This window comes from Leuciscus leuciscus (assembly GCF_965113295.1).
Source record: "Leuciscus leuciscus genome assembly, chromosome: 3".
Lineage (NCBI taxonomy): Eukaryota > Metazoa > Chordata > Actinopteri > Cypriniformes > Leuciscidae > Leuciscus > Leuciscus leuciscus.
This window is the reverse complement of record NC_138727.1, coordinates 46,725,223-46,746,446: the sequence shown is the minus strand read 5'-3', so window position 1 is coordinate 46,746,446 and position 21,224 is coordinate 46,725,223. Positions and strand designations below refer to the sequence as shown.

At 39.0% G+C, this 21,224-nt stretch overlaps 4 protein-coding genes across 4 annotated transcripts; 3 read left to right on the top strand and 1 right to left on the bottom strand.

Moving 5' to 3' along the window:
* The first annotated feature begins 393 nt into the window (after window positions 1-393).
* Window positions 394-2,314, top strand: junba (JunB proto-oncogene, AP-1 transcription factor subunit a). The gene is made up of 2 exons (XM_082164773.1): window positions 394-535; window positions 756-2,314. Exon 2 carries the CDS (start codon window positions 794-796, stop codon window positions 1,646-1,648), a length of 855 nt encoding a protein of 284 aa, XP_082020899.1. The 5' UTR covers window positions 394-535; window positions 756-793; the 3' UTR covers window positions 1,649-2,314.
* Window positions 2,315-4,683: 2,369 nt separating this feature from the next.
* On the bottom strand, window positions 4,684-11,741 carry prdx2 (peroxiredoxin 2). The gene is made up of 6 exons (XM_082164265.1): window positions 11,608-11,741; window positions 9,404-9,516; window positions 9,087-9,240; window positions 8,064-8,186; window positions 6,513-6,643; window positions 4,684-5,114 (listed from the first exon to the last, which is right to left on the bottom strand). Exons 2-6 carry the CDS (start codon window positions 9,504-9,506, stop codon window positions 5,032-5,034), a joined length of 594 nt encoding a protein of 197 aa, XP_082020391.1. The 5' UTR covers window positions 9,507-9,516; window positions 11,608-11,741; the 3' UTR covers window positions 4,684-5,031.
* A 1,226-nt stretch (window positions 11,742-12,967) lies between these two features.
* Window positions 12,968-15,738, top strand: rnaseh2a (ribonuclease H2, subunit A). Its single transcript, XM_082164251.1, has 8 exons — window positions 12,968-13,096; window positions 13,172-13,243; window positions 13,326-13,452; window positions 13,779-13,866; window positions 14,308-14,445; window positions 14,538-14,625; window positions 15,189-15,312; window positions 15,430-15,738. The coding sequence occupies exons 1-8, from the start codon at window positions 12,970-12,972 to the stop codon at window positions 15,587-15,589; spliced, it is 924 nt and encodes a 307-aa protein (XP_082020377.1). The 5' UTR covers window positions 12,968-12,969; the 3' UTR covers window positions 15,590-15,738.
* Window positions 15,739-18,240: 2,502 nt separating this feature from the next.
* snrpb2 (small nuclear ribonucleoprotein polypeptide B2) lies at window positions 18,241-21,224 on the top strand. Its single transcript, XM_082164258.1, has 7 exons — window positions 18,241-18,339; window positions 18,539-18,616; window positions 18,717-18,889; window positions 20,050-20,181; window positions 20,300-20,341; window positions 20,431-20,519; window positions 20,850-21,224. Exons 2-7 carry the CDS (start codon window positions 18,553-18,555, stop codon window positions 21,007-21,009), a joined length of 660 nt encoding a protein of 219 aa, XP_082020384.1. The 5' UTR covers window positions 18,241-18,339; window positions 18,539-18,552; the 3' UTR covers window positions 21,010-21,224.

Sequence of the window (21,224 nt, the reverse complement as noted above, 5' to 3'; positions counted from 1 at the left end):
TGGGTTGAATCTGTTGAAACCAATTGGGGTTTTCCATATAATCTTTAATTATATAAATCTGCTTATAAGATTCTTTAACACCGTTTTAGAGCTGTTTATTTGTCTCTCTCTCTCAAGACCACAACAGTGTTTCTGTTTTCTCTTGGCCATGGGAATTTTTTTTTCTTAAAAGTGCCTATGCAACTATTGCGGCTAGTTTTTTGCGTCTTGTTTGTGGAAACAAAAATAGGAGCGCAAGTCTCCCTTCAGTTTTGCACTCTCGCCTCCAGCGTTGTTTTCAATCTCAGCGGTTCCTGGCAACAACGTCATCGCCCATCTGACAGCTCGAGGAGCGGAACAACTCTCGTCCAATCAGCGGCCTAGACACGCCCTCGAAACGCGGAGTATAAAAGGCTCCTAGGCGGACTTCTCCAGAGATTGAGTGCGCACGGAGCCCGAAGACATCGGGTACTGCTGTTTGTAAATAACTCCGGGAACAGAACAGAAAAAGCACTTTTTGGACATCAGCTGTCAAGGGAAAACACCTGTCGAATTGGTACAGTAAAAAGTCGTTCAAACTATTTTGGACGTTTCTTTTCTCTTCTTTGACATCTTTTTGCCTCATGTAATATTACGGAGAGAACAAGATTAACGGACATTAAACTGTACAGTCAACTCAAAAAAAACGTCCGACGTAATTTCTGTACACATGTCAACAAAAATGGAGCAACCGTTTTATCATGACGACTCGTTTCTTTCTGCTTATGGTCATCCAGACGCTGCCCTGCACGACTACAAGCTCCTAAAGCAGAACATGAGCGTTGGCTTCGGCGAACCTTACCGGAACCTCAAGTCCCACCGCTCCGAAAGCGACTTCTACACCGCGGCGACCGCAGACGTGGGCTCGCTGAAACTCGCCTCTCCGGAGCTGGAGAGACTCATCATCCAGAACGGTAACGGTGTCATCACATCACCCACCCCGGGGCAGTATCTGTACACCCGGAGCATCACAGAGGAGCAGGAGGGCTTCGCCGACGGCTTCGTGAAAGCGCTGGACGAGCTCCACAAAATGAACCAAATGCCCCCGCCGAACGTGTCCATCGGAGCCGGAGGACTGTCGTCCTGCTCGGCGGCTTCGTCCGTCTTCGGTGCCTCCTTGCAACCGGACACCCCCGTGTACACCACTCTAAACAGCTGCAATCCCAACACTAACCTCACACCTGCAGCCAACTACCCGACAGCCACCATCAGCTACTTGCCTCAATACCACCACCACCCTCACCACCATCAAAACGCGACGCATCCTCATCATTTCCAACACGCGCTCCATCAACAGCGACTTAAAGAGGAGCCACAGACCGTTCCCGACCTGCAGAGCAGCGACGGCTCTCCTCCCATGTCCCCGATCGACATGGAGGACCAGGAGCGCATCAAAGCGGAGCGCAAGAGGCTTAGGAACCGGCTTGCGGCCACCAAGTGCCGGCGACGGAAGCTGGAGCGCATCTCCAGGCTGGAGGACAAAGTGAAAATCCTAAAGACTGATAACGCCGGACTGTCCAGCACCGCGTCCCTGTTGAGGGAGCAAGTGGCCCAGCTCAAGCAGAAGGTCATGACCCATGTGAGCAGCGGCTGCCAGCTGATGTTAACGCCGAAGATCAAGTCGTTTTAAAAACGAACTGCTGCGATTACACAGACTCTGACAAATGGGAAACACTGGAAGAGCTGATCATGTTTGTGATGTTTTGATGCAAATGCTAGGGACCCTTTTCACACACAGGCTGAAGTCGTCATAGTTGGGTAAATTAGGCTACTATAGCGGATGAACGAGAGACTACATTAAATATATTTTTTGTGTTCGCATTTGCTCAAATAGCAAATTATATTTTTTTAAATGACAATTTAAAAACTTCGCTGGATTTACCTTGTTGGTGAAACGCGTAATGTTGGTTAGACTGTGATGACGCGTTTCAACGGCCAGCAACATGGCAAGTCCTGCAAAGTGTTTTATATTTACACATTTTTTAAAATGTCTGTGAAAAGGGTCCAATGCAGCACTGAATACGAGCGTTGTATATTTTTTAAGTGTTTTCTTGTAGAAAACTATAGTGTTATAGTCGTTTTCAAAAGCATCTTGACCGACAAGGTACTCCCGACTGGACAATGAAAGCACTTGTAACCCTTGAGTAACTTAGGTTTTGTTGTTAAGTGCTGCCCTATGAAAACATTCCAGTAAGTTATTATTGATATTGTGAGTCAGGTTGATCCAGACATTTAAATGTGTTTCTGTTTGTTTTGTTTATATTTTTGATATTTAAGTAAAATCGTTTGAAAATAATTCCACTGTTTGGGTTGTTTATTTCAAGCACAGAGAGAAAACGAATTCTGTAGCATTCATACGGCTTTAAGTTTACGTAGAAAACGTGCCCACGTTGGCTTCTTTTTCCTGCTGACGTAATGTCCATATATGGGCTGTTTTGCTGCATGTACGTCACTGAGGGTAGACTTGCGGGAACCCCCGCCCACGCTACCGGTCAGGAAGTCCGCGCGCTTTCGTGTCTGACGTTCGAATGAATGAAGCGCGTGTGAATGAGAGAAAATTTAGCAACTCGGTGTTTTCCCCGCTCACAGAAACCTTCCCAAAACAGTTTCAGCGAAAAGCAAACTAGAGATAAAAATATGAGCACGGGCATTTTCCAGGTACTTTGCAAAAAACGGAGCCGTCGCAAGCACAAAAATAGAATAAAAAACACACACACAAAAAAAAAGAGCTAGACTTGTAAACGAGAAGTGACACTTTTCCAGTGAATGCCGTAAAATATACCGGTAGACTTGTGTAACTGTCCAGTACTAAAACCCCACAACCACGCGCTTCAAGTCCTATTATTATCTTGTTTTGTAACATCCTTTATTTTTTCACAAGTTGCTGATTTTCTTCATTTTAGTCAGGCCCAAAATACAACACTCAAGGCTTTCGTTTTTGAGGGATTATTTGGACATTCCAACTAATTATACCTTTCAAATGCTGTGTGAATAAATGCTGTTTACAAGTCCTACATAAACAGCTAATTCTACTTTGGCATAGATAGTCCAGACGTCGGTGCCTAACATTAAACAGAGATTAAATAGACAAAAAGGACACAATTTGAACCCAAATAAGAACATATTGATCCAGATCTATAAATAAAAGCAGTGTTTTGTATTTATTTTTAAATTTAGATTAGAGTATTAGATTTTAGTGGACATTTTGTTTTATTAAAAAAGAACTGAAGTGATGCATCAACAGTTGCCATCAGTTTGAAAACAAGATATTCATAGAAATATTACAGCATTACATGTCCTTGCTAATAAATGACCTTGTAGTGTCATGATGACCTTGAGCAAAAGTCTAGTGAAGGCTAAATTAACTGTAAAACTTTTTAAAGTCATACTGTAGCTCAACTTAACATTTATAAATTGAGATGACACATTGATACTTATTAGCACTTAAAGACATTATTTGTGGTTATTTACTTTCAAAAGCACCTCTTCAGTAGTATAGGCCATGAAACAAACCCAGTTTCATTTCATCCATGATCACATCATCTCAATTAATCTTGTTTGTGCTACTCATTTGATGATTATATGAAAAATAACACCATGGTGTTGTTGAACACTGGTCTAATTAAAAAAAATTTAATAAAATAAAAGCAAACAATATATATAATTTATATTTAAATCACCATGCTGACGAGACCAACAAAATCACCACTTATGGTTTTAACTATAGTTCCAGATTATCAAACTTCATCAAGTGCTTGAAATGCAGTGTGAAATGCTCATATTTCCTGTAGCCTTCGCTGTAATATTGTTGCTTTGGGTGTGTTTTATCAGCAGAAGATTGCCACTATCAGATGACGTATACTTGACCACACGGTCTACAAATCACGTCTGATGTGCAAACACAATCTTTTAGACACCACCAATATGATCATCCTCATGCCATAATCCAGTTCTAACACTTAAAAAAACAGCTATATATTCATGTTAAAAAAACCCATGTATACTATTAAAAATGTATAGGCTATTATAAATGTGTAAAACATTAGTTGGAAATTACTTCATTTCTGTTACGCTATTAAATTTTTTCTATAGTCATTCTAAACTTTTCCATGGACCACCTATCTCTATTTCTATATCTATATCAGTCCTAGACCCCTGCTTAAGATCTGCTGAATATACATTAAAAGCAATCTTGACAAATTATGTAGCAAAATTATACTCGTTCTGAGGCAATTCACACTAGCAACAAGTTGCTCCTGAGCTCAGTGTTGACTAGTTCTTCCAAATGCAATGAAACACTGCCATCTACTGGCCTGATTTGTCCCAACTTAAATTCGAATTTCACCAAAAGCATTTGTGGCGTAATCACAGTCCCGTTCCTTTTTTTAATCTGATTACATTAGAACAACAAAGCAAGTAAAAAAAGTTAGTTTGTAATGAACCTGGAACATACCAACAGCTGAGTTATATTGGTAAAATAAGACAAGTGTTCTAGAAGATTTTCAACCAGATTGTTCATATTTGTTCACAAGTTCATATTTAGTGAAAACTCATGAGCCATGAAGCCGTTTACATCTCCCTTTTTAAGTTGGGAATACTTTTCTGGGTGGGTGAACCTAGTCAAAGTAAAAAAAAAAAAAATAAAAAAATAAGACAACTGCAATGTTACTCAATAACAGCCTTTTATTTGACAAAGATACTGATGAACAACCAGAATGTTAAACAACTTGTGACAATTCAAAATGAACCAAATGTTCACTGAGTACTAAATATGTAATGCCGATTAACTAGAGCTGCAAACAAACTACAGACAATTCAGTGCATGATGGACGCTGACTGGAACAGCATCTTCAGACAGTGGAAAGAAAGAAAGAAATCAGTCTATCAAGCGCATTTAAACACCAAAGAGTTTGTTACGTCGGCTAAGACAACTTTTCAAGAAATCTCAGGCTAAATTTAAGTGCACTAACACCCCACTGAATGGGGGAGATCTGGGGGAATACGGCAGGACTGTTACTGCTTGGAGAAGAACTCCTTGCTCTTCTGCACATCTGGAACAATAGTGTCACTTCCTGGTTTCCATCCAGCAGGACAAACTACGGAGAACAGACATACATGTTATTTTAAGTTATAAATCAACAGCGTGTGTATTATTCATATACATATATATATATATATATATATATATACACACACACAAAACCTGAATTGAACCTGAACAACTGTAATGTGACTAAGTTACCCAACACCTCCACATATAGGCTGTCACTCTCTTATTACATTTGCTGAGATCACTTGTGATCAGATTTCACTGTTACTGCATGATGAAGCAAAAAAAAAGAAAGAAAAAAAAGTTGCCACACTGTTGCTCAAATATTCTTGACATTTGTGATGCGATCTGGGAAAACCCGTCGGATGTCGCGCTGGGCCGTTTTCAGTAAATTCCAAAATAGTTTGAATGTCAGTTTGTCAATTTTTTTTCATTAAATTATTCTTCTATAACATCTTTTCTCTTATCTCTGAAAATATCTTGGCAAAATTCCCTTGTTTAGTGCAGAAAAACAGCGATAGTGTCAAGCTGAAAATACTCTCTTTCTCAGTCGAATGCATTTTCTCTAACGCCCGGCAGAGGTGAAAAAAAAAACATCGCCGTATATCCCACACACCTGTCCGTCTCTTAACACTACAAAGATAGTTTACCTATAAAATAAACCACATAACATGTACAGTGAATGTGTATTAGTGCGCATTTCGCGCCAATTCTGTTTAAAAAAAAGAAAGAAAAAAAAGAGTGCCAGGCGTCCCGACGGTGACGGTTATTAAACCTGTTTTTCTCAAAATTCCGTTCCAGAAAATCATAGCGTTCGGCCGACTTCAGATAAACATAACTTTTGCTACCAACAAGCTATGATAAAAATAAAAACAGATTTGGAAAGGGCTTGATACCAGCTTCCATATGATATCAAAACATGTAATAGGTAAAATTTCACCATGTGGTGGGTTTTCCCAGATCGCATCACATTTATAAAAAAAAAAAAAAAAAACTTGTGTAGATAAATCACACCAAAGATGTTCTGTGAGGTTTTGTACACGTAAAACCATCATCTTGGAGAGTATAACGGTGTTATTCGAGTACACGGTTCTTTGTTGGCATCAAGACACATGCGTTTACACCAGTGGTTCTCAACTCCAGTCCTCGGGACCCGCTGCTCTGCACATTTTGTATGTCTCCCTTATTTAACACACCTGAACCAGATCATCAGCTCGTCAGGAGAGACTCCATGAACTGATTGGAGTGTGTCAGATAAGGGAGACTTACAAAATGTGCAGAGCAGCGGGTGGAGTTGAGAACCACTGGTTTACACTACATATACATGTTTCCTTCTACCTCCAAATGCGGTTTGAGTGAAAAACGTTAAACACCGTTTACACATGCTGTCCTAGTCAAGATTTCCAGAGACAGGACATTGAGAAAGAGCAGCCGTCTCTCTCACCTTCTCCATATTTGTCAGTGTGCTGGAAGGCCTGCACCAGTCTCAGAGTCTCGTCCACAGAGCGACCCACCGGCAGGTCATTGATGGTGATCTGCCTCAAGATGCCTTTATCGTCAATCACAAACAGACCTCTGAGAGAACAGGACGAGAGTGAGAAAACTTACTGTTTGTTCAGCAATCTCTTCTGTTTACAATAACATCTGAACGATGGCTGTTAAACTGGTTTCCAACAATGGAGGAATGTTTCAGGTGCAATTCAAGCCGAGCACTAAAAATGTGTTGCATGTTAATGATTACTACAGGAAATGTAATTAGGTATTTTGCAATAGGTACTTCATAATAACGAGGGAACAAATTATATTGTGCAAAATATTTAAAAAAGACAGCTTACTTAAAAAAAATACTTTGTTGACTTTTACAGAAAAAAAAAAAAGAAAAAAAATATCAAGGACAAATTAACTTGATCAAGAGACAGTTAAGACATTAATACCATTACAAAAGATTTCCATTTCAAATAAATGCTGTTATTTTGAAAAACAACAAAAAACTATATAATTGTTTCCACAAAAATATTACACAACTGTTTTCAACAGATAATCAGAAATGTTTCTTGAGCATCAAATCATCATATTAGAATGATTTCTGAAGGATCATGTGACGCTGAAGACTGGAGTAATGATACTGAAAATTCAGCTTTAAATCACAAGAATAAATTACATATGACAATATATTCAAATAGAAAAGTTATTTTAAATTGTAATAATTTCACATTACAGTTTGTACTGCATTTTTAATCAAATAAATGCAGCTTTGGTGAGAATAGACTTCTTTCAAAAACTTACAAATCACAAATTTCTGAAACAGTAGTGTAGACTCTTCCATACTGCAATATAACTATATATATATATATATATATATACAGAATAAAACATTTTTGTCTTTTTTAATAATTGGTGGTAATCAACTCAGTGCCAAATGCTGCTAGTTGAACTTAACTTTGAACATTGATTTTAAAATCAACAACCGAACATATTCTATAAAATTCCAAGGAGCAATAAAAGTGGTTTAGCGGTTACGGTTTTTTTTAAAGGGATAGTTCACTCAAAAATGAAAATTGTCTCATCACTTACTCAACCTCGAGTTGTTCTAAACCGGCATGGGTTTCTCTGTCCTGTTGAACACAAAAGAAGATATTTTGAAGAATGTCGGTAACCAAACAGTTGATGGACCCCATTGACTTCCATAGTATTTTTTTCCCCCACTATGGAAGTCAATGGGGTCCATCAACTGTTTGGTTACCGACCAATTGTTCTCCATTTGTTGGAAACTAGTTAAACCCATACAGGTTTAGAACAACACGAGGTTGAGTAAGTGATGACACAATTTTCATTTGAGTGAACTATCCCTTTAAGGGTTGTTCTGTACCATGTCTTCACTGCGGTACACGTGTACGTTATCAAGCGCACTTGATCATTATCTCCTGTGGCAATCATGCACTGCAAGCGAGAGAGGAAAGAAGCTGTAGATTAACATTAGCAGGACATCACAGACCTGTAGGCGATGCCCTCCTCCTCTTTCAGAACGCCGTAATCCCGGGAGATGGACTGAGTCAGGTCAGCCACCAGAGGGATGTTCATGGAGCCGAGTCCACCCTGCTTCCTGGGTGTGTTGATCCTATCAGGAGCCAAGTCACAACAGGAATGAGATTTCATTTAAAACGTTTAATTCTGTTTTCCCCCCTTTCCTTTAAAGCCATTCCAGCTTCCATGGCTACGTTCATGACGAGAGCCAGGTATAGTTATTCAAAAATAAAACTTCAGATGTTTAAGATTAATTTTTCCTAAAAACCTTAAGACTAAGTCTGGATTTACTTGGTTGAAAACCCTTTTCAAAAGTATCAACAGAATAAAACCCTTTTCTCAAAGGGGTAGAAGTATTACAGTCCAGCAAAATATGTTTAATGGACAGTGGATTCTGACAAGATAAAAAAATATATGTGCGAGTCTTGAGTGTTTACCATTTATATTATATTATATTTTTTATATATATATATATTAAAAAAAAGAAAAGTCTGGGGTTTTAAACCAAAAAATAAAAAAAAACTATTATCATTTTATCCATTTCATTTATTTAAGTGAGCGCAAAGAATAATGCTCTCGATAAAGGTCAAGATGACTTCAAATGGCAGTTTCTAGAAGTAATAAAGCACTACACCCTTCCTTTATCTGCGCCTCTCTATCACACTACAGCAGCTCTTATCAATGACAGGCTGGTCAGAAGCACGTTAGATAACCAATAACTGGGTGAAACCATAGAAAGGCCACGGAGAAGCACGTTCACCGGCAGGAGAAAACTCAACGGTGAAATCTAATGCTGCCATTGATCTTTAATAAATTACTTATTAGAATCATGAAATAACTGCTAACTAAATAAATAAAAGGTGCTTGATAATTTTACACCATTTTAACGATATTCAATGTACATGTTTCTTGATATGCATTTTCTCCAAAGTGACCATTAAGCCCCTCCGATGTGGAAGATGTAGGAATAAACGCAGCCGATAGGATCCCTCACCATGCCAGATGGCTGAAATGGGAGTCGGTGGAGGCAGCGATGAGCTCACAGCCGATTTTACGAAACTCGGCAGCCCGTTCGCTGAACGCGATGATCTCAGTGGGACACACGAAGGTGAAATCAAGCGGATAGAAGAACAACACGACATATTTCCCTAGAGAAGGAATGAGAATCAGGATGAAGTGACAAACAGGTTACACCCAAAAAACAGTTCAATTAGAAACAGGCAGTGTTTGACACCTCACATCATGATGAACTGGAAAGCAAAAGTAGTTTAGAAGGAACAAAACACCAAGTGTGGAGCGTTTGCGGCTCACCTCTGTAGTCAGAGAGCTGAACGTCTTTAAACTGTCCATCTACCACAGCTGTGGCCTTGAACTGAGGAGCAGGTTGACCGATCTTAGCGTTTCCAGCAGACATGATGAAGACACTGGTGACAAAAAACAAAACAAAGAAGAGCTTTATGGCACTGCTGCTGCTTTAGGGTTTGGTCACCAAAATTATTATTATTATTATTATTATTGCTACTACTGTCATCACTTTTTATTACAAACTAAAAACATTTAAAAAAAATATAACAGTAAAAAACATGTTTCTAATAAATAATTTTTGATCGCATAGGCAACATTAAATAGCAAATTGACTAGACAGTTTAAACAAAGTCAGAAGATGCAATAGCATTTTCTTTCTATTTGTAATGTATATCCGAGTGAAACGGCTTCTCGAAAAACAAATTTAGGACGTTCCCTTGTCTATAGGGAACTGTCTGGATCATTGTGGTTTGCTATTGGTGGATCTCATGTGAGTGACAGGTCGCCCTCCCTCAAGCCAGTAGATGGATGCATCAGAGAATTAAAATAATTATGCGCACAGATCAATCATTTAATACAATACATACTGCAATATTCCATGAAAAACAAGAATTGTCCATTTTGATTTCATGGTGACTTTAAAGGAGTAGTTCACCTAAAAATTATCCCATAATTTACTCACCCTAGGCGTATCTGACTTTTCTTCATTCAGCCGAACACAAGCCGAGTTACATTCAAAAAATATCCCGGCTCTTCCAAGCTTTATAATGGGAGTGAAGAGTGTAACAGATTTAAGCCCAAAAAGTGCATCCATCCATTATAAAAGTAATCCATACAGCTCCAGTGAGTTACTAAAGTGAAGCGATGCGTTTTTGTAAGAAAAATATCCATATTTATAACTTTATAAACTATAATCATTCGCTTCCGGTAACAGCCGTACGCAAGTCTATTTCCGCTGGAAGAGTGACCTCTGACCCAATGATTATTATATTAGACAAGGATATTTTTCTTACAAAAACACATCGCTTCAGAAGGCCTTTATTAACCACCCAGAGCCGTATGGAGCACTTTTATGATGGATGGATGTGCTTTTTTGCGATTTAAAATCTAAGGTGCCATTCAGAAGAGTCAGAATATTTGTTAATATAACTCCAATTGTGCTTGACAGAAAGAAACAAGTCATATAGACCTAGGATGACTTGAGGGTGAATCAATTATGGTATAATTTTCATTTTTGGGAGAACTATCCCCTTTAATCTATCAAAAAAAATAAAATAATATAATAGCATTATAAGTACTAAAATTATAAGAGAACAACACTTAGCTTGTAATCTAACAAATCATCAAGACAAGTAACTTTTCGTTTTTGAAACGCTAAGTATCAATGCATAAAGCATTCAAGGCTTGCAGTGGATCACACGCTGCTGGTCACATGACAGTCAGTTGTTCTGAACAATGGGCTTTTGAGAAACTAAACTCGGCCTTTCATCGTCTCCAGATCAAATGCATGAGCGTTTTAGTCATTTCTACCGTTAAAACATGGACTTTACGCGCGTTTTATAAAGTATACTTGGCTCAGAGGTCGATACACGCCGCATATTGGGCCCTGTAAGCTCTGATAGCGCCTGACAGCTCAGTATCTCTGCAAAAAGCTGATAATATCGAACCCATAGCAAATACACAAATGAGTCAACGACCCCCTTAGACTTTGACCTGAAAACTGCCAGGAGAAAGAAAAAAAATGAATCAGAAAAGGCCGAGACAAGTGCGCAAATAAAAGTCTTTGCCATAATTGGTAAGATGTTTGTTCACTCACAGTAGTGACTGGAAACGTGGGAAGAGATTAAATGCATATGAAGCATGCATGATAAAATCGAGTTAAAACGAGTAATATATTCAGAGAGTTATTTAGCTGCTTAGCCACGCGAGCTAAACCAGACCAGTGGGATGATATTACATAAAAGTAGCATTGCACTGCGCGAATCATAAAAGCTGCAATATAACTAATATTCACAGTAAAGCCTCCTTCCCGCGATTAAAGGTTGAATGCGTGAAGATATTTCAAGCAGTTGTTAAAATATTAACGTGCAAGAGCCGGCATTTTCCACGCGCTCTTTTGTTCAGTAACAATCAGCAAAACTATTAATTTAGCCTTTGTGCATGTGCATAAACGTTAGTATTGTTCTCAAAAGAGCGATATTAAAACTCACCTGTTTTGTACGAGGAAGCGAAACCTCACTTTCTCTTGATGCACGAGCACAGGAAGAACAAGAACCGTCCGCGCGCGCGACCTGCTGCAAAAGTAACGCACGAGCTTCGGGTCCACTTAAAGACAAGAGGGAGGGTCCATGTGCTTCAGTTGGGTAACTTCGGTTCCCCTCCTCCCTTTCTCTTCTCTACTACAAATACTAACCACATTTTGAGTTTAGTTTTAAGATAGATTACAGATTGGAGAAGATTCGGGCAAGATTTCAGAAAACGATACATTTAGATGTACATATATATCAGAAAATGAAAAGTATATTCTAAATATATTCATTATTTTAGCCAAGTTCTACATCCACAGCATGAGAACAAAAAGCACAAAAATCATATGGATGCGTTTTGCCCATAGACTGTAAAAAAAAATACTGACCTCAAGACGTTATACTTTATTATGGACAATTTATCGCTATTAACCCCAATTTATAATTTATTGCTCCACTCGCTGTTTATGTTTTTGTGTTATACATTTCAGCACTGACTTGAATATAAAACACTGATTTAGAGGGGAAATCTGGAAAATAAAATTGCCAAACGTTCTCTGAACTTCATTTCCCACAAACCACTGCGATTGAGAGATGTGGAGGAACACATTTAAACACGTTCGGTGCACACTTTTAGAAATTAGATGTATTTTTGAATATGTTTCCGTGTGTGTAGTATTTTTTTTTTATGAAGTAATAAGTACGTTTTCGCCATCAAATATTGTCGGTCAAAGGTCAAGCATTCAGAGCAGACTCGCGCCAATTCTGTATTTCCGGGTGAGGCGCGCTGCTGCACACACACACAGGTTAGTGCAAGTTTGTTTATGCACCAACTTTCTCACATTGTGATTAAGCAAATAGTGTTATTATGCATTTGAAAAACCCAGTTAGTTATTTGATAAGAGTTAATAAACAGCATGTTCTCTACACTTATTTATTTGTATCGTTTGGACTGTACTTTTTTTGTATCATCTCGCAATATTGATCGATTTCAGTGATCAGTGCGGGAGGAACGTGTCTGTTATGCATTATCTTATATGGGAAAAATAATACCTGTGTTGGAATTTAAGTAGGTGTTTGTATATACTTAGAAATAACTTGATTATTTGCATAATGGCAAAAAAAAAAATAGGCTTTCAATTTAGTTTATTTTAATGTTTTTCTTAACGTTCTTTTTTATTGTTTGTATTTTATGTATTCCTTATTAGCTGTAATATTTATATTATTATTATTTATATTCTTAAAAGCTTAAAATTCATGCCTATTATTCAACAATAAACTGATATATTCTCATGTTGTATTATTTTATCCATGGAACGATCAGACATGGATCTGAGTGATTTTGAGGCGGATAACTCCGTGAGCTGCCGTTTGTCCTCATCCATCCCGGACGTGTGTAAGACGGAGGACTGTTGCCTGGGCATCGATGAGGCGGGCAGGGGACCCGTCCTGGGTGAGTGTCGTCTTTGGAGAAGTTCTCTTTTTTTAAATTGAAATTGGAGTTTACATTTGATGTACTGTGTTTCAGGACCCATGGTGTATGGGATATGCTTCTGCCCTGTATCCAGAAAAGAAGACCTGAAGAATATGAAAGTGGCCGGTTGGTTCAAGTTATTCGTCTGACGTTAGAGCAAGTCTTGACAGAAGTTCGGATTGCTGCAGTATTTTTGTTGTGTATTTAGACTCAAAGACGCTGTCGGAGGCGGAGAGAGAGAAACTGTTTCTGAAGATCGACAAGGCCAAAGGTTTTGTAGGCTGGGCCCTTCAGGTCCTCTCGCCCAACACCATCTCCACCAGCATGCTGCAAAGGTACACGCACACATGATGTCACTGCATGCACAATAAACCTCCTTGCACACTGAGTCCGAAATTTTTGTATGCGTTTTTTCATATTCGTCATTCGGTGGCTCTGAATTGTCCAAACACCTCTCAAAACGTTTGCTACAGATGCAAAAAACGTAGAAAAATCGATAAAAAATTTTATGGCGGACGACAGTTTCGCAGGCAGTGTGTAAATGTGATTGACACAACATGAGGTCGTATTTATTTTGTAATGTGCGCAAATTTCGGAATCGGTGTGCAAGGACATTTTAAGTCGGAAGAATCATTTTAACCTGTCGTCCTTTTGTTTTCAGAGCGAAATACAATCTGAATGCTCTGTCACATGATGCTGCGATCGGTCTGGTGCAGTACGCGCTGGACTGCGGGGTGCAGCTCAAAGAGGTACTTGGAACAAACCAACACCTATATAGCCCCTTTCACAGAGAGATTCCGGAAAATACACGGATAATGTGTCCCGGGATCGTTTGATTTTGGTTCATTCACACTGCCAGTGATTTTCCGGAATCTGTGAGTGCGTTCACACACATCCCGTAAAGACATGTGACGTCAGGATGTGATAACTCCTGTCAGATGTCAGTTCTGCTGATAACTACACAAAGGTCCTGGCTTTTGTTCACACAGGGCGCGTTCCGGGACTGATCCCGGCAATGTTACTAGGTCCCCATCCCGGCATCAATCCCGGGACGTGTTTGCGTTCACACAGAAGGCACTCTAGCAATTTTACTGCAATTTCCCAGGATCAACGCGCTGTGTGAAATAAGCTTATGATAGACAGCAGAAATGGTGATGATCCCATCACGACGCGTCTTTCGTTCCTCTCAGGTGTTTGTGGATACCGTGGGTCCCGCAGAGAAGTATCAGGACAAGCTCTCCCAGCGCTTCCCTGGGGTGGAGGTCACGGTGCGTCCCAAAGCTGACTCGCTCTTCCCCGTCGTCAGCGCCGCCAGCATCTGTGCCAAGGTAATCGCAAACCCTCGACGTTTTGCTAACAATGAAAGAAAGATTTATACACCTGATTGGATTTTTTGTACAGTCATTTGTACTCTTTGTAGGTGGCCAGAGACCATGCTGTCAAATCCTGGAAGTTTGCAGAAGATTTGGGTGACGTGGATGCAGATTACGGCTCTGGGTATCCTAATGGTCAGTAGATATCATCTGATTCCTTCCATTTGCAAATAAAATGAATGTTTCAATTAGTGGTAGACCGATAATTTGATCAAAAATACAGTAATAATGTGAAATTTTATTGTAATGTAAAATAAGTGTTTTCTATCTGAATATATTGTCAAATGTAATTTATTCCTGTGATCAAAGCTGAATTTTCAGCATCATTACTCATTACTTCTGAAATCATTCTAATGTGATGATTTGATGCTCAAGAAACATTTCTGATTATCATCAGTGTTGAAAACGGTTGTGTTGCTTCGTATTTTTGTGGAAACCGTGATGCTTTTTTTTCAGGATTCTTTAATGAATAGAAAGTTCAAAAGAACAGCATTTATTGCAACTGAAATCTTTAGTATCATTGTAAATGTCACCTTTTTTTAACTGTGAATTTATTGCATCCTTGTTGAAGTTATAATTTTAAAAAAATTCCAGTAATTTCTTACTTTTTTTTTTGTTTTTTTGGACGAACCCTAAACGTTCGAAAGGTAGTGTAATCTCAGAATAAATGTATCATGATATTGTGTGTGTGTGTTAAGATCCTAAAACTAAGAGCTGGTTGCTGAAGTATCTGGACCCAGTGTTTGGTTATCCTCAGTTTGTGCGGTTCAGCTGGAGCACAGCGCAGACGCTCCTGGACAGTAAAGCTGTTGCTGTTCACTGGTGAGTCTGACAGCAGGGGGCGCTGCCTTTTCATGTTCAGACCGGCTTATTTACAAAATTGGGCATCATACAAAAATATTTCTCTTTGAGTGCAATCTTAAATGTGTTTATGTGTAGGGATGATGATGAGGAAGACGGAGAAAAAGCGGCTGCGCGTCAGAAAAACACCTCCATGCTGTCCTATTTCAACCGCAGCAAGCCGTCCGAGCTCACACACACACGAGACACACACCGCTTCTTCGCTGAGCGCAAACTACAGAGCATCAACACACTCTGAGCAAAATACACATCTGTCCAACATGATATCACAAATAATGAACTGTGCACGAACCAGCCCAGCAACAGAATGTATTATAATGTCATGTGTGTGTTTATGGAGTTTATTGTTCATTTACTGGATGTAAAATAAATGTGAATCTTTTTGAATGTGTCTCAGCTTTTTAAATAAGGTATCCATAGGTGGTATGAAATTCCATAGTCTTTAAATGAATATTCAGAGTCAGATATTAGTGATTATTAATTAATAAAAAATCTGTTGCAAACTGCCTAGCAACCAAATTCCATAGTCTTTAAATGAATATTCAGAGTCAGATATTAGTGATTATTAATTAATAAAAAATCTGTTGCAAACTGCCTAGCAACCACTGAAGTATCTGTTAGGGTATGGAGGGATTTAAAACTAAAAGTCTAAAACTAAAAGTCTTAAATGAAAACTAAAAGTCTAAATTTGAAACTAAAAGTCTAAGTCGAAAACTAAAAGTCTAAGTTGAAAATGAATTTGGTATTTAGGATTGGACATTTGGTATTTAGGATAGGGCATTTTGTATTTAGGATTGGGCATTTGGTCATTTAGGATTGGGCATTTAGGGATTTAGGATTGGGAATTTGGTATTTAGGATTGGGCATTTAATCATTTAGCCATTTAGAATTTAGGATTGGGAATTTGGGGATTTAGGATTGGGCATTTGAGGATTGAGGATTGAGGAGTGTATGCAAATAAGGAGGCGTGGCCCAAATACTGGAGGCTGGGTTTGAAATGGCTGGTGCGCAGAGGCACTTTATGGACAGCAGAGGGAGCTCCCAGTGCTAAGGAGCTCTGTAATGAGCAGGGATGGAGCGAGGACTGTACTTTATGTAAGGGATAATGTATAGCGAATAACAACCCCGACAGGCTGAACTTGAATATAACATGGCTACCTACAAAATACATAAATAATTTGACACAAAATATTGATTTAAACAGGAGTTTATTGATTTAAAAAGAATAGTCCGTTCCGCGTCCATAGCAACGCTCTGTTTTTCATGGCAACGGTGTGTTATACTACGCAGCGGTCTGTTATCAAGAAATAACAGACCGCATTCTACATTGGAATTCAACCAAGCCAAGTAAAAAATATGCAACGCATCAGAAAAAACAAGGTTAGGAAACAGTAACTGTACGTTCACAACGCCGCCGACTTGAGCTGCAAAGAAGCTCTGGCCGCCCTGTCAAGGAAGACGCTTGTCAAAAAGTACGGGGAAACTTGTTGACGCTTGTTGACAATGACAACGGTTGTTGATAGTGAGTGCGCGCGCGCAGATCTAACTGTACACAGTGATATTGTGAAAGCCGTGGCAAGAGACAAGCAGCTTCTTTATTACTATACCTTTGTGCTGTCTATTACAACTTATGCTTAAACAGGTGGTTCCTATCATTATCGGATTAATTGCACAGTTTAACCATCATATAGTGAAAGTTTATCATTTGCATGTCAGTTTAACAAGGGCGCGCTTGACAGGGCAGGGAGAGAGAGAGAGAGCCCCGGCCGCGCGCGCGCACTCACTATTAATAATAATATTAGTTATTCTCGTTGTCAGACCGATAGCACTCCTTTCACTGGTTACTTTGTGTGTGAGTCCACATAAATGTTACAACGCTGTCATTAAGTTGAAGTTATCACATTGTAAAGTACAGTCCTCGCTCCAGCCCTGCTCACTCGCTCAGTTTGGTGTCATTACAGAGCTCCTTAGCACTGGGAGCTCCCTCTGCTGTCCATAAAGTGCCTCTGCGCACCAGCCATTTCAAACCCAGCCTCCAGTATATGGGCCACGCCTCCTTATTTGCATACACTCCTCAATCCTCAAATGCCCAATCCTAAATCCCCAAATTCCCAATCCTAAATCCTAAATGGCTAAATGATTAAATGCCCAATCCTAAATACCAAATTCCCAATCCTAAATCCCTAAATGCCCAATCCTAAATCCTAAATGACCAAATGCCCAATCCTAAATACCAAATACCCTATCCTAAATACCAAATGCCCAATCCTAAATACCAAATTCCCAATCCTAAATCCTAAATGACCAATCCTAAATCCTAAATGACCACATGTCCAATCCTAAATACCAAATACCCTATCCTAAATACCAAATGCCCAATCCTAAATACCAAATTCATTTTCAACTTAGACTTTTAGTTTTCGACTTAGACTTTTAGTTTCAAATTTAGACTTTTAGTTTTCGTTTAAGACTTTTAGTTTTAGACTTTTAGTTTTAAATCTGACCCAATAATCCCTCCATATTATGGTAGCCATTAGCCAGACATAAATGGTTGTTTAAAAGTTTTAAACTTGGGGTCCAGGCTATGAGACTATGGCCTGGTTTCACAGACAAGGTTTAGATTAAGCCTGGATTAGGCCTTAGTTTAATTAGGACATTTAAGCATCTTTTATAAACGTCCCTTTAAGACATTACTGGTGTGCATCTTGAGACAAAACAATGGCAGTGGCATATTTAAAGATATATCAGTGCAAGTTGCTTTCAGTTAAAACAGCTCAAACATGCATTTTAGTGTGGAATAAGAGTAATTTAAGCCTTGTCTGTGAAACCGTGGGCAAATTTTTAGAAAAGCTACACACTCCGTGTTTGTGTTTAGCGCAGATGTTGTATCACTCCGCGACAACAGGAGGCGCAACAACCTGGAACTTTCACAACAATAAAGGAAAAGAAGAAGCGCAGCGGCAGTTTCCGCCTGGTTTCAGCAGTGTGGTAAGTTTGAGGCGATTCAATCAGGTTTATTGTTATATTCGTGTTTAATAAATTACGTTAATAATTTCTCAGGTCAGCACTGTTATTAACTCTAGTAGTTTAGACTAGTGGGAATACTAAATATAAGGTAATATGTGTTAGCTAAACTCTCATTTAGTGCTAACGTTAATTGAGGTCAATCTCTTTCTGTGTATTGCAGTGAAATTATTAATCATGGACATACGACCGAATCACACCATCTACATCAACAATGTTAACGATAAGATCAAGAAAGAAGGTAAAGTAAAGAAGATCGTGACTTTGAGTGGAACAGCTTTGACGTGTTTGCTGTGATCATGTTTGAGGAGAGAATCTGTGAACCTTGTTTTCCTCTACAGAGCTGAAGAGATCGCTGTACGCCTTATTCTCGCAGTTTGGCCAGATTATGGACATTGTTGCTCTGAAGACTTCGAAGATGAGGGGTCAGGCGTTTGTGATCTTTAAAGAGCTTTCTGCAGCCACCAATGCCCTCAGACAACTGCAGGGATTCCCCTTCTACAACAAGCCCATGGTCAGTGGCACAGACCTCAGTTTTCTCACATCAGTCATCTGATAGGATGAACATTTCAGAAAACAATGGGTGAATTGGTCCACTTTAAGCTTCTTAACTTCTGTTATAATTAGATCCATCATCATAGAAAGAGAAGTATTCGTGTGTATTCACGTACTCGATCTCTCAGGTCTTCTGCTTCTATGACTTTAGTTAAACCATCTGTACGTTTGACTACTATGGGATGTAGAGTCTTTGGAAAACTTTACCTTAAGACATATGTAATAGTACCAGGCTTTCAATTTTTAAATCACGTCTTAAAACACATTTTTTTAGATTAGCCTATTCTGATTGATATTGTGTATTTGTAAGGTGTCCTTGAGTGTCTTGAAAGGTGCCCATAAATAAAATCAATTATAATTAAGGTAAAAACTGTAACCATTTACTCACACGGACCCTGTTTACAGCTGGTATTAAGATGTGTTTTGGTCGATCGGATCACAAGTTGACGAGAGAGGCACATTCCCGTTTTAATCCGTCTCTTTTGTCCACTTTCAACCACTTCTGTACTGATTTCTTCAAGGGGAGGGTCTATGGGCAGGGAGATGTATGTTTTTTCAGATCTTTTGATCTAATGAACAAAATAAGCTCTCGCAATTTACATATGAACGACGGAAAAACACGAAGAGCATCAGCTTTAGTTTCTGCTCTGACAGCCGCAAGATCACGCTGAACGTTGTGAGTGTGTGTTATAAATCAGGAATGGAGAGAGAGAGAACATTGTGCTTGGTACGTTTTTCATCTTCAAACCAAACTTGTGTCTCCAGTCGACCCAAGTTTGAATCCCGTCTGGCTAAAGCGCTTCCCATGTTTAGACATGAGGTCTGAGGTTTGAACACATTCGACCACATGAGAGTTTACACTATGAAAGCAATCCGGCCTGATGAGTTTTCAACTACCTCTGGTAGTGGTTGAAAGTGGACAAACTCAAAACGCTTTAGACCCCGTTTACTCCTGTATTTAGCGTCATCCACTTGTGATCCAATCGACCAAAACACATCTTAATATCAGGTGTGAACAGGGCCCTATATGTTGTTAATAATATAAACTCAGTTCACATTATAAAGGATTAGAAATGCTTTACACATTTCTCATTTGCTAACCTTCGCATGTACTTGTAGCGAATCCAGTATGCAAAAACAGACTCGGACCTGGTCTCTAAGATGAGAGGCACGTATGGAGATAAAGAAAAGAAGAAAGAGAAGAAAAAGAAAGCCCTGGAACAGGCGGCCAGTCTCAACAAGAAACCAACGGTGAGTTGAAATGCATCATGTAATCAGAAAAAGAGATTGGCCTCATTGGCTGTGAAAAGTATATTCAAAGAAAAACCAGATCAACTGAGCAAATTTGGCTTCTGCATTTTTCCTGCAGGGATCCGTAAACAACCAACCTCCTCCACCAGCCACAGTCCAGGTATGACACACAGTTTACACACTGATTATGTGACTTGAAGTTATTTTATGTACCTGAAAATCCATTTCATTATTTTATATTTGTTTTAGGTCCCTGACAACCCACCAAATTATATTCTGTTCCTGAACAATCTCCCAGAAGAAACCAACGAGATGATGCTCTCCATGTTATTCAACCAGTACGTTTCTTTTAAATCTAGTATACATTAGAGGAAAAACAAAGTGAATGTTTTAGTAATAAATGGCAATGTTCATTTCAATCTATTTTTACTGTGTTGTTAAATTGGTACATGTATAGAATTTTATTGAGAACATATGAGAATTTTACTATTAAATATTCTTCATGTTCTTTTAGTGTGGAAGACAACGCTCTTTTAAGCCGTGTTATGGCAAATGCATAAATATTGAGATGTATATCATGTATTGACAAAAAGCTGAAAATAGCTCTTCCAGCGAGATTTTCTCTGCTTGTTTACTCATCGGCTCCCTGTCATGTTCCACGTTTTTAGGTTTCCCGGGTTTAAAGAAGTGCGTCTGGTCCCTGGAAAGCATGACATTGCGTTTGTGGAGTTCGAGAGCGAGACTCAAGCCGGAGTCGCGAAAGACGCGCTACAGGGATTCAGAATTACAGCGACGTGTGCCATGAAGATCACCTACTCTAAAAAGTGACCCGGCTCGCACTCATTTCCCGTGAAATGCAGATTGTACTGGACTGTGTCTGAGGCTTTATCAGTGGATCCTCGGTTCGGATTTGTGTTTGTCTTTTCAGTCAGTCTAATCTTTTTTAAAACCTTTGTTCAGTGACTTTACATTTTTAACATTGATATTCCAGGACAGATCGTTATTTTGTATTGTAGACTAATAAAATTAGCCTGTAAAATAAA

Coding starts and splice junctions, on each gene's coding strand:
- junba (XM_082164773.1), top strand. CDS start 794: ATGAGCGTTGGCTTCGGCGAACCTTACCGGAACCTCAAGTCCCACCGC.
- rnaseh2a (XM_082164251.1), top strand. CDS start 12,970: ATGGATCTGAGTGATTTTGAGGCGGATAACTCCGTGAGCTGCCGTTTG. Junction 13,867..14,307: donor GCGGGGTGCAGCTCAAAGAG/GTACTTGGAACA, acceptor CGTTCCTCTCAG/GTGTTTGTGGATACCGTGGG. Junction 14,626..15,188: donor CGGCTCTGGGTATCCTAATG/GTCAGTAGATAT, acceptor GTGTGTGTTAAG/ATCCTAAAACTAAGAGCTGG.
- prdx2 (XM_082164265.1), bottom strand. CDS start 9,506: ATGTCTGCTGGAAACGCTAAGATCGGTCAACCTGCTCCTCAGTTCAAG. Junction 9,241..9,403: donor TCAGCTCTCTGACTACAGAG/GTGAGCCGCAAA, acceptor TTCCTTCTCTAG/GGAAATATGTCGTGTTGTTC. Junction 6,644..8,063: donor GAGGAGGGCATCGCCTACAG/GTCTGTGATGTC, acceptor CTGTTCTCTCAG/AGGTCTGTTTGTGATTGACG.
- snrpb2 (XM_082164258.1), top strand. CDS start 18,553: ATGGACATACGACCGAATCACACCATCTACATCAACAATGTTAACGAT. Junction 18,617..18,716: donor CGATAAGATCAAGAAAGAAG/GTAAAGTAAAGA, acceptor TTTCCTCTACAG/AGCTGAAGAGATCGCTGTAC. Junction 18,890..20,049: donor CCTTCTACAACAAGCCCATG/GTCAGTGGCACA, acceptor ATGTACTTGTAG/CGAATCCAGTATGCAAAAAC.